This window comes from Protopterus annectens, chromosome 14.part0 (genome assembly GCF_019279795.1).
Source record: "Protopterus annectens isolate FY-2018-M chromosome 14.part0, PAN1.0, whole genome shotgun sequence".
Lineage (NCBI taxonomy): Eukaryota > Metazoa > Chordata > Ceratodontiformes > Protopteridae > Protopterus > Protopterus annectens.
Window position 1 is genome coordinate 885,076,717 of NC_056748.1, and position 15,729 is coordinate 885,092,445.

At 42.9% G+C, this 15,729-nt stretch overlaps 1 protein-coding gene across 9 annotated transcripts in view; it reads right to left on the reverse strand.

The window, feature by feature from the left end:
* Window positions 1–1,595: 1,595 nt before the first annotated feature.
* The window catches only part of CEP55 (centrosomal protein 55), a 352,577-nt gene continuing 338,443 nt past the window's right edge, over window positions 1,596–15,729 (reverse strand). For 8 of the 9 annotated variants that reach the window (XM_044056672.1, XM_044056671.1, XM_044056669.1 and 5 more), the window contains exon 8: window positions 1,596–2,160. In XM_044056672.1, coding sequence (XP_043912607.1) covers window positions 1,981–2,160 — 180 coding nt within the window. In that variant the 3' untranslated portion in view covers window positions 1,596–1,980. The remainder of the gene's footprint in view (window positions 2,161–15,729) is intronic. The other variant, XM_044056670.1, reaches the window with a different exon arrangement.

Below are 15,729 nucleotides of genomic sequence, written 5' to 3' on the forward strand. Positions count from 1 at the left end.
TGCAAAGGCTGAAGGATCAATACTAAAAGACTTTGTCCCATTGTTATATCTTCAACAATGGCTTCATCAGCACTTTCCAAATGCACTAACTAGTCAATGATTAAAAGAGGCACTCGCAGTTTCTGTCTGAATTCCTCATGCAGAAATGATGTTCAAAGTCAGATTGAGCAACATAAGCACATACCAATGACATCCTCAGGAGCCTCAATAGCAACATTTAAAGTACACAAAGCTATGCAAAAGTCATTGATGCTGTCTGTGGTTTAGCAACTGTACAATTTTTAGCAGAATACGAAAGACGGGTCACATGGGCTACAACCAAAGATAAGGGAATGCTTAATTTGAAATAGCCAGTTAATGCACTGAATCACCAGCAGAGCTGCCAAGTGTTAGGCTTTTTGTCCAGGATAAAGGACCCAGACTCTGTGGTGGATTAGACTTGAAATGAGAAAAAAAAAAAAAAAAAAAAAAAAAAAAAGGTCATACATGTGTATGCGTAGGGATTATTTTCAAAGACATTTAGATATCTCTAATATGACTGTAGTGGTGCATCCAAACCTGGAATATGGCACCCCTAAAGAAAAGCTCAAAAGGTGGAACACAGATTTCAATACTCTTCTGGCTCAGATACTTGTTTAAGGATTTCTTTGGAGAAGAAAATGACTGGGAAAACAAGTACATGAACTCTCGTCCTAAGTAATACTGTCTGCCCCAAGAAGATTGTGACTAAGAGAAACCATCTGAATTATGCCAGGTCGGTAACAACTTTAAGTCTTCGTTCATTGAGACAAAGGAAGACCAAGACGCAGCTGGCGCAAAGCTCCTCCTCCTGATAACGCCAGCAGCCCCCTCGTGTTCTTAACTAGAGGTAGTCTGTGGGAGTTGGACAGAAACATACAAACAGATTTCTGTGTGATCATCATCTACAGGAATTATAACCCTAAATCCCACAGAAGGACCAACTGTCAGCAGACATTTTTTTTTTGGGGGGGGGGGGCTTGGCTTTAGTATCAGGCACTGCTCTGGCTACAGCTGAATAATGCTAATCACTAGAGCCATATATTAGTTTTACACTAGGGGAACCAGTGTTACAGAGCCAGTAACCAGTGCAGGTGAAGTCAGGGCTGGCAAAAAAAAAGGGTGGCTGGATTGATGACAGTTACCTGGAATTTGTTTACAACAGTCATCATTTAAGTGCTTTAGGATTCTAAAGTGGAATTCACAGATCTGGAGGACATCTGTCTTATGTAACCTTACATTCTGCCTATCTTCCCTCAAAAATGGATTCCAGCTCTAATCCATTTATACAATGCCTTGAGTGCGTCACTTTCTTCAGGATTTCAAGTCTCAGTTGCGCCAGATAGAAGACATTAATGAACATTTCAGTTTCTCACTAATCTCACCAGGGCTGAAAGTGATTCTGCTTCAGATTTTTTTTTTTTTAATCACAGAGTCGCATGGAAGGTAGTGAAGCCCCCTTGTCATTTTTTGCACTAAAAGCTGGTATTTGCATAAATTCTAAAGATATTGCTAGGATACTAAAATTCCAAAAAATCAACATAGTGTTAACATCTCAAAGAAGTCTATACACAATATAAAAGGAAATAAAAAGAAAGTTAAAACTTTATACATATCTTCAAACATCGCCAAGGTAATGAAATACTTGATATATGCATACCAAGAGCAGTTTACATATACAAAATATAAAAGGAAGTTAAAAAGCAAGTTAAACCTTTATAGAGAACATCTGCAAGGTAATGGAATACTTGATATATGAATACTAAGAGCAGTTTACAAATACAGTAAAAACAAACTGGACTGCCAATAAATATAGTTCATCTGCAAATGTACAATGTGAGGCTGATTTTAAGTTAATAAAACTGAGCAAAGCCTCGTTCAAATGTGCATATGAAATTAGTGCAAAAAATGGAGCAAAATCAGCAGTTTAGAAAATTTACACAAAGTATGACTTCTTTTAACTTAGTCCATACAGAAATCAATGTGGGCAAGTAGCTCTCTGTGCTGACTTGTAAGATACTGAGCTTTACATTTGGGACATTCCAAGAAGCTTTCATCAAGTAAGCAGGTATTCCTCTCTTCAAACTCATTATGAAGGTAGCGTGATGATGAATCCGAGCAGCGATAGTCATTCAAGTTCTTCTGTAGAAATAAATAAGACTTCTTTATCCTAGCAACTGTAGCACTTCTACACAAGAAGCAGAAACTACAGTAGAACGTTCACACACATCTTCAATACATGCATGCTATTACAGAACAATTATCAGTCTAACTACATCAGTTATGATTTATCGAGCCATAGCTCCCTATTGGCCTACCACATACATTTCTTCTACTTTCAAAGAAATTCAATCCTTAGACTCCGGTTCTTAATTACTTCTTGCCTTTCTGTGAATATGAAAAACCTGACAAAGTTGCCTTTTTGTGAATACGAAAAACCTGACAAAGCAATAGACCTTTGTCAAAGAAGTTTCTTAGTATTTAGTCATAATGTGGGTTTCTTACCTACAGCACTTCTTAAATGATGTGAAATTTCCCAGCAGCAAAGTGCAGATTTGAATCCATACTTTTACTGTGATGACAGTCCTCTACAATCCATTTCAAAGCTTGCTTTATTTAATACCATTTAATTATTTCAGTAAAGAACAAGCCCTTGTTGAGGCAGATAAAGACGGCTTTCCTAGGGAAGTCACACAGTGTGATGCATCACAAAAAAAATCAGTATGCCATTTGTGCTGTAGCACTGAGTGATTAATTAGTATTGTGTCCTGTTAAATAAGGTCTACTAGCAATAATACAGACATCTAGCTATGTACAACCACCTCTAGAACTGTACAGAAGGTTGACAAGAGGACAGAATGTATGAGGACAATTATCTACAAGGAGAACCCTTCCTTGAAGAAGGTCACATGTGTAGGGTGAAGAGACATTTTTGCTACTTTAGCTTCTCAGGGGAGGGGCATTTTACAAGCCAAGACTAGCAGTAAATGGCGGAGACCAATGATGCTAGTCCAGTGGGGTCTGTTTATCTAATGCACACTGTGAATTGGAATGGGATAGCGGGTAGGACATTAACTCCACAGCTGACATAGTGCTGTACAACATCTCAGTCCTCTTTGCACACTTCCTTAAACTGCCTACACTCAACTTTCCAGGCTTGGGGTTCTGGTTTGAATAGACAAGCTGGACAGGTGTCAGGAAAGGTAGACCACATGACTGAGGAGAGACCACCTGGATATGGCTGATGGCAGGCAGCTGAAATGAGGACACATTTATTTTCTGCAGTTCCTGGGCGAACCTGCAATACTGAGAGTTGTGGCAGTCTGCCGCTTATATAAGTGCATGTTGTGACAATCATCTCCTGCTGTTGCCAGTTCTCCCTCTCCAGCAGCAAGAAGTTTCCTGGAAGTCAAGAGGCAGTAATGAAGCTTTTCATCCCAAATGCTATAAACTAGTATGTGCTGCCTGACCTACAGTGCAATAGATAGCCAAGTCCAAATGGGGAGACTGTCCACCCAGACTGGCACAGACAAACAGCATCTCTGACTGATCAAAAAGGGACTTCATAGAGCATCTGAGCGCAACTCACCGGGGTAGCTTCTAGGAAATGTACATGGGATACAAATACTGACTCTCCTTTTTGCCCACAACAATTGAGCAACGAATCTTCCATTTCCAGAGCATCTCCAACCTGCATAGTATGGAGCACCAAGAAAATAACTCTCAAGCTACTCAAAGCCCATTATCTAAGAGATGGCACCATCTGGACAAAGGCAGGCAAGAGAAGGAAGGGGGAATGCTGATGGTAACAGATGAAAATGCTGATACAACTCTGTTGTAGAGCATGGTGATTATACTCCAATATGCAGAGAGAGAGCGACATCAGTTATGCACTTCTATAGTGCGAAACCCGAACTTAATGATTAAGCACCCTTGCTTCACTTGTTAAGATCAGGTCTTGAGCTAGGCAGTTAAACCGGCCAGTACTGGCCAGCTAATGACAGCATCAGGATTTGTTTCTGCCTGCTCTCTGGGCCAGTAATCTATTCCTAACTTTCTGTAACAAAAAACAATGTGTTACACTGTCTTCCTTACAGCACTCGTTAAGTGACTTACAGCTTTGAAAGCACGCAAAATGAATCCATTAATGCTTTTTTTTATTCCTGTAACTAGTAGTACATGGAGCAGATTATGCACTACACACTACAAAGAATTGATTAGGTGTCTGATCGTAGCCCTTTATTAAGTACCCTCAGCATGGATGCAGAGATTCACCTCTTGAGGTGTGCTCTCAAAGGAGGTTACTAGGCTAATGGCCCTAGAGCATTTTTGAGCCTAGCCATTCATGCCTCAATTTTACAGTTATCAATGCCCAAGGACTGCAATGGCATAGGTTTGTGCCTTAGGGTATCTACATGCTGCACCTGTCCATAAGATACACAAACGACAAGCCAAGGGTGAATTTACAATTTCCCATCCATTCTGCTTCAAATGAATGGGGAGTCTGTTCCAGAGAAGGAGTAATCTCTGTGAGACATACCTGTCAGAAATGGGTTAGAGAATGCCTTGAAGTTTAGGCATAAATCACACCTCATTAGTCCAGAGGTGACAGTGTATTGGGAACAGGGCTTTGAGGCAGTCTGCATCGGACATGTTATTTACACCCTTCTTTTTGGACAGGAACCTCTGTGACCGCTCCAGCGGTTACAAACGCTTAGTCAGGTGCATGCCAAAGGGTGCATTGTACTCAATTACTGATCTAAGGAGGAGTGAGTATAGTGGAATCATGATGTCCTTAGACCTGGATGCCATGCTATTACTCAAGTTGTGCACCATAGGTGGATATTCTTGCCACCATGCACGAATGGTGATCAATGTTCAGATTACTGTCAACCTGAGTCTCCAAGTCCATTACCACTAGGCCTGCTCTTGTTGGAATGTTATCAATGTTAATGTTGCAATTTGTAGGTGTGGTTCTCTTTTTAAAGGGTAAAATTATGCTTTTTTTTCTGCACTGAGTTATAGGCCATTACTCTGGCATCAGTAATTTGTCTGTCAGACCCTCCTAGAGAATATCTACATCTATGACTGCACCCAGCTTGAAGTAGTCAGTAAATGTGGTCAGCTAAAGGCCTTCTACATTTGCTCAGACTTTAGAGAACCATGTTTCAAACAGGAGAAGTCCCACTACTGAGCCCTGTGGGACACCACTAACAGACCTCCTGGTGGAGGTGGATGGGTTCCCCCATCCTAACTTTGTGTGACAGGGATTTATGCCTAAATTTGTGAGTTGATCTGTAATACCAGTGTGTGGTACTGTGTCAAATACATTTTTACGAGGTCGAGGTAGGCGGTATGTACCATTTTATCCTCGTCCATGGCACTAGTGACCTGCTCAAAGAAGTCAACCAAGTTTAGTAGGCATGACCTGCCCTTGACAAAAACAAACTGGGATGGGTCTAGTGTTTGAAGATTTCCTGTCCATCATTTATTGGGTCCTCGATAATTCTTTCCATGGCACTGCATACAAGTCTAGTCAAATTTATGGGTCTGTAGTTCACTAGACCTGTTGATGGTTTCACTGTGTAGAGGGATGACCTTTGCAGTACTCCATTCCCTAGGACAAAGCCTGTCTAGGGGCTATGTTTGAATAGAGATTCTAATGGGCTTGACAGGTCTTGTTTCAAGTTATTTAAGCATCATCCTGTGATGATATTTTCATCAATGCAGTGTTTTTAGCTCTGGAGAATGCAGCGAGGGCCTGTTTGGTGACAATTAAAGAAGAAATGGTAGAGGGTAGTTCCTGGGGAGTAATGGGGGGGGGGGGGCAAAACTGGAGCTAACAATCAGCCAGCAAATATACTACATCCTCTGGTTTGGTATAGGGCATTCCATTTACTATTGGTTTAGCACACTGTTGGGTATTCCACTTAAGAGTGTGTACATAACTGAAAAATGTCATAGTTATCCTTAGCATGGAAAGCTATTTCCGGCTCAAAGTTGGATTTGGTGAACTTTGTTAGTCCTCCAAGTTGCTTCATGAGACTAGAGGGAGATTTTTGTCTGTTGGGCATAGCCCCTTCTATTTTCGGACAGGAATTTCTTTCTTTTGATGTACAGCCAAGATTATACTGGGGGTCCACCAAGAGGTCTTTTTTTTGGAGTTTGTCCATAATCTAATCTATTTTGGTTTGGTACTGCTGTTTTTTTGGAGTTATATACATGTTTGCATAAGATTTCCATAAACACATCCACACAGGACACAGTGTTCTCAGGGTTACTTGTAATTTAGCTGTGTCATTGCTTAGTAAGAGGTGGTTAGCCTTAGAAAATTTCTTAAATGTTCAGGGGTTTGCTGGGAGTTCAGATTTTATATTTATTTCAAGGGTGACCACTTTGTGGTCTGATATGACCAGTGAGGACATTACACTTGTGAGGTGCAACATCCCTAACATTTGTACCAGATCCAGGATATTTGCACCCCAGTAAAGCTTTGATCCTCTATTTTAGTGGCTTATATATTATATATATATTGCCTCTTATGGGCTAAACAATGACAAATATTTGAGTTTTACTCTTCTTATTTAATAGAAAAATGCATACCAACACAAATCATGTTATTATAGCTAATTTACAACCTATAAATACAATTTTGCAGGCTTTTTCTGATTAACTAGCTATTCGTTTATCCAGCCTAAGGTCCGGTCCCAGCGAGACCGGATAACAGGGAGTCTAGTGTGTGTGTGTGTGTGTGTGTGTGTGTGTGTGTGTGTGTGTGTGTGTGTGTGTGTGTATATATATATATATATATATATATATATATATATATATATATATATATATATATATATATATATACACACACATACATATACACACACATACATACATATACACATGCATACATACATATACACATGCATACATACACACACACACACACACACACACACACACACACACACACACACACACACACGTGTGTGTAGAGTCCAGTTTAAAGAGAAATAGAGGAAATCACTCATAATATGGTGATGGGCTGAATGGTAAGTGACTCCCAGTACATTCAAGTATATGGTATGGTTATCCTGGGTAATAGACAGGGATCTATAGCCAGCAAGGATATGGTATGGGATTTTACCCAAGGTTAGTTGGACATAAAGCAGCTCAAGCACGTCATATTGACTGGCCAATCTTGAGACATGCTTACTTTTTATGTAAACTAATACACTTTCACCTTTGGCCCCTTCTTGGGCAGTAGCTGATCTAAATGTGTACAAGCTATTATAGCCTTGCACTGCTGGGGTGCCTTCAGCAACATTAAACTATGTATCAGTATCTGCACAGCTGTCAGTGCTCTCAAAGGTAAGGAGTCCCTCCAGGAAATGGAGCTTCTGTTGAGACTCCTAGAATTGAGCAGTGACATCTTTAGTTTATCTTAACACTTGCTGTGTTGGAAGGTTTATCAGGTTGGCATTAGCTGAAAAAAGGCACTATAGTGGTGGATAATGTTTTGACCAATATCAGAAAGCCTACTGGAGACAGGTGCAGACCATCCCTGGCAAAGCAGAGTGATCTGCCGATCATGTCCTCCCAACTTGACAAATATCGGACCCACTTAGAATGACACCAGTAACTAAGCCAATTGTTAAAGTCAATCCTCTTCTGTTTATAATTGTGGTATCATCCCTGTCGAAGGTAGAATGCTGCTCAGCGCTAGGCTCATCCCTGCCTGGGATACAATCTGAAAGCTTTATCATGTCTCTCTTCATATAGTCCATGGAGGTAAGTCAAATGCCCACATGGAAAAGGACAGAATCATACCCGTACCTGTGGTTCAATAACCTGAGTGTATAGTCTGGTGGAGCCTTGCCCCTGATTAACAGCTGACTATGGCCATCTCCTTTTTCAGCCTGGTGAGTGGGACATCAGAATGCATCATAATACAAGTCTCCAATGACCAACATATTGGCTTATGTGGTAGTTTGCCTTGAGGGCTTAGAGGGTGAGATATTGTGAGATATGGGTGTATGTATACTCGGGGGGGTGTTGTCTTTGAACAGTGTTTAGGAGATTGCTACCAGCATCTGGGAGACCTTTGAGGTTTGGATGAATTGAAAGTTAACAGCCTCAGCATGTGTGAGTTTGTATGTCTGATCCACAGCAGGTGTAGTCTGTGTGTGTGTGTGTGTGTGTGTGTGTGTGTGTGTGTGTGTGTGTGTGTGTGTTTTACTGGCAACCTATCTGAGATCATTGTCTATATGCAAGTGTTTTGCCTCCAAAGACAGTGCAATTACATGTCTTGCAAACTGTCAGTCTGCTTAAAAGTAAGGTGGTTGTCAGTGAACATGAGGCAACTGCTATATTGTCTCAGGAGGCAAATTTAAACTACGCTGTCCTCTTCTGTTTATAATTGTGGTATCATCCTTAGAGAAGGTAGAATGCTGCTCAGTGCTAGGCTCATACCTGCCTGGGATACAATCTGATTACTGAAGTTGCAAAACTTCAAAAGTCATATGGTCGGGACCATATGATCGAAGTTTTGAAACTTTGAACTTTTTGAATGGAGATTATGGTACAGCGCGGAATGGAAAATTTAACCTGTTCTGCAATGTAGTATGATCTCGGAGTTGGTATATTTAATTAGCAGGGGGTGTAGGTGGGGGGCAGGGGGGGGGGGCTTGCCCCCTTGCAAAAATGTTAAAATAGAATTTTGTTTATTTTTAATGCTCGAAATTCCAAAACTTCGATCACATAGTCTCGGTCATATGAATTTCAAAATTTCAAAATTTCTATAATCTAACCTAGATCTGTTTAAAGCGAAAGTAGGAAAGTGCCCCTCCACGGCAGTTGTTGATCTTTTTTTTTGCAATTTACGAGAGGTAGTGTAAGAGGGGTTTTAATTAGCTAAATTGGGAGTAGATGGGCTGAAGGGGAGCGGGAGGACTACAATTGATCACAAACACTTTAGGTACTGCTTCTCAGTGGGGAAACTAGCTGATCTACACTCAGCTAGCTATTTGAGAAAACAGAAGTTGTTTTACAGGGAAAATGGCAACTCTGGACGATTGCATCTACAGTGCACTGCAAAAGTACAGTTTTGTACCTACCATAAATGTAGATGTTTGAGTGTTCACCCTGCTGCAGTCATCACACTTGGGTTATCCTGCCGTCAGGCGGTCCCGCAGTCGACCTGAATTCCAAAGTCTTGGTCCGGCGTCGGTTGCTGTCGCTTCTTCCCTGCCGTCAGTGCACCAGGGGTATTTAAGAGGCATCCGACGCCATTTTCTTCAGTCTTTCTTGCCGCGCGGTGCCTGAAGCAGAAGCAGTTTGCAAGTGCCGGTTGGCCGACACCTGAGATTTTTGATTTGAATTTCAGTCCGAAGTCTTCATTAAAGCCAAGTACCCCATTGAGGAACATTTTCTTGCCTCAGTCCGATGTCAGAATAAGTTAACAATTGCATTTCTTGTGGGAAGCAAATACCTCATAAGGACTTCCATTGTCGGTTTTGTGCTAGGTTTAATAAATGAACTATCAAACGCCGTTTTGACTTCGCACGGCATTACTTTGGCAGGAAATTTAATTATATCATGCCGTCGGAGCAGCCGACGACCGCCACTCATAAAAAACGCAAGGATAAGGATAGGCAGCCTAGGAATAAGCCAGACACAGAGGCCACAGTTGGGCCTGTCACCGGTTCTCCAGTTTTCAGTGAGGCGCCTACGCAGCCCCTGATGACCGCAGAACTGGAAACCCAGACAGCTGCGGATTCCCAAGCGGAGTCTACTAGGCCGACGCAGCCTTCTACCGACACCGGAGCAGAACTAGACACCGGTAGAATGGAAACACCACCGGTGTCTTCAGACCGACTACACTCACCATTAAATCTTATGCTAAACTTAAAACAGGGAAGAAGCGACAGCAACCGATGCCGGACCAAGACTTTGTAATTCGGGCCGACTGCGGGACCGCCTGATGGCAGGATAACCCAGGTGTGATGACTGCAGCAGGGTAACACGATGAACATCCAGTGATGCACAGCACAACACATGTTGTAGGAAATGTGCTAAAGAGGAATCCAAACAGTAAAAATGCAGTACAAGAGTGTGTGTGTGTGTGTGTGTGCGCGTGTGTTTTATATAGTATCTCTCTCTCTCTCTCTCAATGTATGTATATATATTGATTCCCTTCACAAGCTCAAAGTTTCAAAACTTTGAACTGCAAAAGATCAAGACCATAAGATTGGAGTTTTGAAACTTTGAACGTTTTGAATGGAGATCGCTGTACAGCACGGAATAGGAAATTTATGGTTTTCCTCACTGTAGTGCGATCTTGCTGTTGGTATATTTATTTAGCAGGGGGTGTGGGGGGGGGGGGGTGCAGAGAAGGCTTGCCCCCCTGCAAAAACAAATTTTTTTATTACAATTTTGAAATTTCAAAACTTCGATCTTATGGTCTTGACCATTTGCAGTGTAAAGCAGATCCATATGTATTGCACCATCATATAAAGTGTTTGTCTGACAACCGACTGAATGTACACTGTGTTGCCAGCTGTTTTTTCGACACCATTTGGTAGATGCAGACAGGTGACTGACAGATGTACGATACTGACAATCACCAGGTAGGGGAAAAAGAAGTTAAGTCTTACCATAACGCTCCATCTGAGTTTTTGATCTTCGTTCATTCATTACTGATGGGTTATCGGTTCCATCCTCGGAACAGAGCTGGCCAAATATCAAGCTCACTTCAGCCAAAAACTCTCGTGCTAAGGTCCTACACAGAATGCTCTGCTCTCTGTTACCTCAGATAGAGTTTGCAAGTTGATAGATAAAAGTAGAGGCTACCTCTGGTCATAACAGACCTACAATAGTATACGAGATAAACCAGGAACCTACGGAGGGTGGGAAGTAATAAATGAATGAAGATCAACAACACAGATGGAACGTTATGGTAAGATATAACCTCTTTATCTGATGTTGTTAATCTTCGTTCATTCCTTACTGATGGGATAGAGTCCCCAGCTACCTGTATCCCTGGGTGGCCTCATGGAAGAACATTCCTGAGCACCACGGAGCCAAAAGAAGCTCTACCTCTGGAGGCCAAGTCCAATTTGTAATGAAGAATAAAGGTATGAGTTTTGGCCCAAGTTGCAGCTAAGCAAGTATCATTGAGGAAAACCTTAGCATGGAAAGCTGCTGAAGTTGCCATAGACCTTGAGAATGTGCTTTCACTATGTGAGGCAAGGTGACATTGTTCTTGTTGTACATAAAGATAATATAATTTCTCAACCACGAAGCCAATGTAACTTTTGAGACAGGATGATCTCGTCTAGGTCCAGGTCCAGAAAAAAGCCAGGAAAAGTTGGTCTGATTTACGGGTAGATTTTGTTCCGTCTAGATAAAATCGTAATTGCCTATGAACATCCAAGGAGTGCAGGCAATACTCTCCCTTGTTAGAGTGGTTAGGAAAGAACACTGGAAGGTTGATAGACAGCTCTGACACCAATTTTTGTAAAATGGAAGAATTGTTCTCAGTGATACCCTATCCTTATGGAAGATAAGATAGGGAGGTTTGATGCACAAGGCTTGACGTTCTGACAAGCATCTGGCCGATGTAATTGCAATCAGAAAAAAGAAGTTATGTACTTACCATAATGTTCCATGTTTGTAGTCCATCTCACCCTTCATTCTTACATATGGGATCGGAGACGATCCTCGGCTCAGACTCTGTCTATTTACAAGCTGGAAGTCTTCTAGTTGGCTCGTGGCTAGGTAAGTATCCCATGGTGCACCAGTACAATCCCCCAAATCTTGTTTGCTGCTAACTAGGAGACATAACAACAAACATACAAAAGGAGCCAATACTAAAAGGTCTCCATAAAAAAGGAGAATAATATTTTTCTGTCTTCAGGTACTTCCAGGCTGGGGGTAGGAGGGTAGGTTCGTAAGAATGAAGGGTGAGATGGACTACAAACATGAAACGTTATGGTGAGTACATAACTTCTTTATGTTCTGTAGTCCTATCTAACCTTCATTCTTACATATGGGACAATGTCCCTAGCACCTTATTCTTGAGTGGCTCAAGGAAAAATACTCCTTAGTACCATGGAACCAAATGATGCTCTAACCCTGGAGGTTAAATCCAATTTGTAATGAGCAATAAAAGTTTGAGGGGTAGCACAAATATTATCAAGTGGGACCCTGGCCTGAAAGGCTGCAGAGGTAGAGATCTGGTACAGTGAGCCTTGATTTTAAAGGATAAAGGTCTATCCTCAGAGTTGTAAATGTAAGCTATACAACTAGAAATCCAATTAGAGTGTTACTTTGGAAACTGGTAAGCCTGATCTGGATTCGGAGAAGAAAAATAACTGATCTGATTTCCTTAGTCTGGTGCAAATAAAAACGTAATTGTCTATAGATATTCAGCTGGTGAAACCTATATTCAGCTGCGTTGGAATGGTTTGGAAAGAACACCGGAAGTTCTATGGATTGATTCAAGGTGGCATGGGAACAGACCTTGGGGACAAAGGAAGGATTAGTACGAAGGGACACCCTGTCTTTATGAAAAATCAGATAACAGGGTTTTACAGACAATGCTTGCAACTCTGACACCTGTCTGGCCGACGTGATAGCCACCAGAAACAAAGTCTTCCAAGACAGGAATTTCAGAGGATGAATGAGAAGGCTAAAAGGGTGGAGAAGTTAATTTGGATAACACAAAATTTAAATCCCATGAGGCAGCACGTTCTTGAAAGGGGGGCCTTAAAGTGGCACCTTTAAGGAAAGTTTTGCACAGCTTATGTGACATCAGATTAGAATCTTGAAAGCCTAGATGAAAATTTAAAATCGCTGCCAATTGAACTCTGATAGTGGCAGCTGCAGATCCCTAGTGAAAAAGCTCAGACAGGAATTACAAAACCACTGGAATGGAGGCAGTTGTAAAGGTCAACCATTCATTTTATCCACCCAGAGAGAGAACATTCTTCATTTACTGGAATATATTCTCCTAGTTAAAGGTTTATGAGAAGACGCAAGGATATGAGTCACAGACGGTGAGAAATCGTGAAACCTGACTAGGGATGGAACTGTAGCAGCCACACCGTCAAATTGAGGGTGTGTGTAAGGAGTGATGAAGCTAACCTGACATGTGAGTCAACAGGTCTGGAACTAGGTCCAGAATCCAAGGATAGTCTAGGAGAAGAGGCCCAAGGAAGGGGAACCAAACCTGACGAGGCCAGTAAGGAGCAATGAGGATAAGTTTGCTTCCCAGTCGTTTTGTCTTCTGAATAACCTTGGGAATGAGAGGAAAGGGAGGAAAAGCATACAGGAGACCCAGGGGCCAATCGTGAACAAGTACGCCTCTTGGCGACTCCCCCGGAGGGGGGATGAGGGAGAAGTAGCTGCAGCATTTGGCATTGATAGGGCTGGCAAAGAGGTCGCAGCAAGGCTGTCCCCATCTGCGGAAAATCTGTTCCACTGTTTCCTGTTTGAGAGACCACTCGGGAGGCATCAGGATTGCCCAGCAGAGCTTGTCGGCTATCATGTTGGTTGTCCCTGGAATGTACGTTGCCACCAGAAAATGCTGGGAAGATATCGCCCATTTCCATACTTGCATGGCCTCTCGACATGGTGGGTAAGATTTGGTTCTACCCTGTTTGTTGATATACCATTCTACCGACATGTTGTCTGATTGTTTTGCAATAGTCCCCAGAGGCAGAAGGTCGTGGAGTGCTTGCAACGCCAGGAGCACCGCCCTCATCTCTAGAACATTGCCATGCAGGTGAGCCTCGTGATCTTGCCATGATGCCTTGGACAGTCCTGCCGAGATAATGCCCCCCCCACCCTGTCTGTGAGGCATCCGTGATCACAGTGGCAACCAGTTGGTGAGGAACAAATGAAGTGCCAGTGGTTAACTGATTGGGTAATGTCCACCAAAGGAGGTCCCTTCTTGCAAGATTCTGTCAGCAGAATGTAATGAGATAATGGTAGGTGCTGAACAGAATATTGGGATGACAGGAGCCACTGAAGAATTCTCATGAGTAGCCTGGCTAGTGGCACTAGTAATATGGTGGAAGCCATGGTCCCTAGAAGCTGCAGAATAATCTTGGCTTTGACCTTTCGTAAGGGAAAGACGTCTAATTTGAAGAACCAGATTCTGTGCCCTTTCGGCAGGAGGACGAGCCAACATGTCTACTGTGTCCATCTCTGCGCCTATAAAAAAATCACAGGACTGAGAGGGCAATACGGCAGATTTTTCCCAATTTATAGAAATTCCCAGCCGGGCACAAAGCTGAATAGTAGCGTCCCTGGTCTGAAGTAGATGCCTGGTGGGGGCGGTCAAGAGCCAGTCACACAGATACATAAACGCATGGAATCAACGTCTCAAGTGAGCTGTCACTACTGCCATACATTTGGTGAACACCCTGGGGGCTTTGGTGAGACCAAAGGGCAAAGCACGAAACTGGTAATGACTGGCTCCCAGCCGGAAGCATAGAGGATTCCTCTGCGCCCTTATGTGGTAGTAGGCGTCTTGGATATCTGTTAAGCACATCCAACTGTCTTTCCCCAATAATGGGAGTATAGATTGCAGTGTCACCATCCGGAACTTGTCCTTTTTTACTGATTCGTTCAATCTGCTGAGGTCCAAAATGGGCCTCCAATCCCCTGTACGTTTTGGCACTAAAAAGAATCTAGAGTAAGTTACCGATCCTATTTGGTCTGCTGGGATGGTCTGGATGACTCTGACAGCAACTTGTTGACCTCCACAGTTGCCTGATCCCTGTGATTGGGTGGGACATCCAAGATCTTCTTGGGAACAAAGGGTGGAAGAGAAAAGGGTGTGACATAACCTCTGGTAATAATTCTTTGTACCCACTTGTCTTGAGTGATACCCAGCCAGGCTTCTGGATACAAAGAAATGCAACCCCCAACCAGCCCCAGAGAAGCACAGTCGGGCCCCACATCAGGAGCGCTGGTAAGACCGGCCTCGAAAGGAATCGTGACCTCCCTGGTTTTGCGGACCGCCCCTGCCTCTAGGGCAACATCTACCATTTCCTCCTCCTCCTCTGCCTCTGAAGGAGGAGTCACTCTGTGCATCCTGGAAAAACCTCTGGGACTTCTTGAACCACATCTTTCCGCCCCTCTGACCTTTAGGGTATGGTCTAAAGGGAAAAGTAAAACGTACTCCCATGGCAGCGTGTTTTTCCTTCTTGCTCGCACCGGGTGAGAGTTCCTTTACCTTGGGTCCAAACAATGAGGAACCGAAGGGGGCGTTGGTAAAGGTAGACTTGAACGGTTCTGCAAAGTTACACAAACGCATCCAGGAATGACGCCTTAGGGAAATTCCTGAACCAGCTGCTTTACTCGCTCCATCGGCTGCATACGAAATAAGCCACATGGAAGAGTTGATGATAGAGCTCAAGGAGGACAACTGGGCAGACACCTTGTCAGGGACTCCCTCAGTACATGTACCTTGTACAGAATCTCCTGACTCTTTAAGGAGATCTCTCTGAAGCCTCGTAAAGTGAGTAAGGTAGTTCAGCTAACGGCAAATGCCGCTGAAGAAAAGATACGCTGCCCATATCTGTCCATCGTTCGAGACTCCTTATTCGGCAGATGAACAGAAGGAGTCTCAGCTAGCTCCTTCTTGGCCGCTGCCACCACCATGGCATCTACAGGAACACCTTTAGACAAAAAATCCTTTTCTGAGGG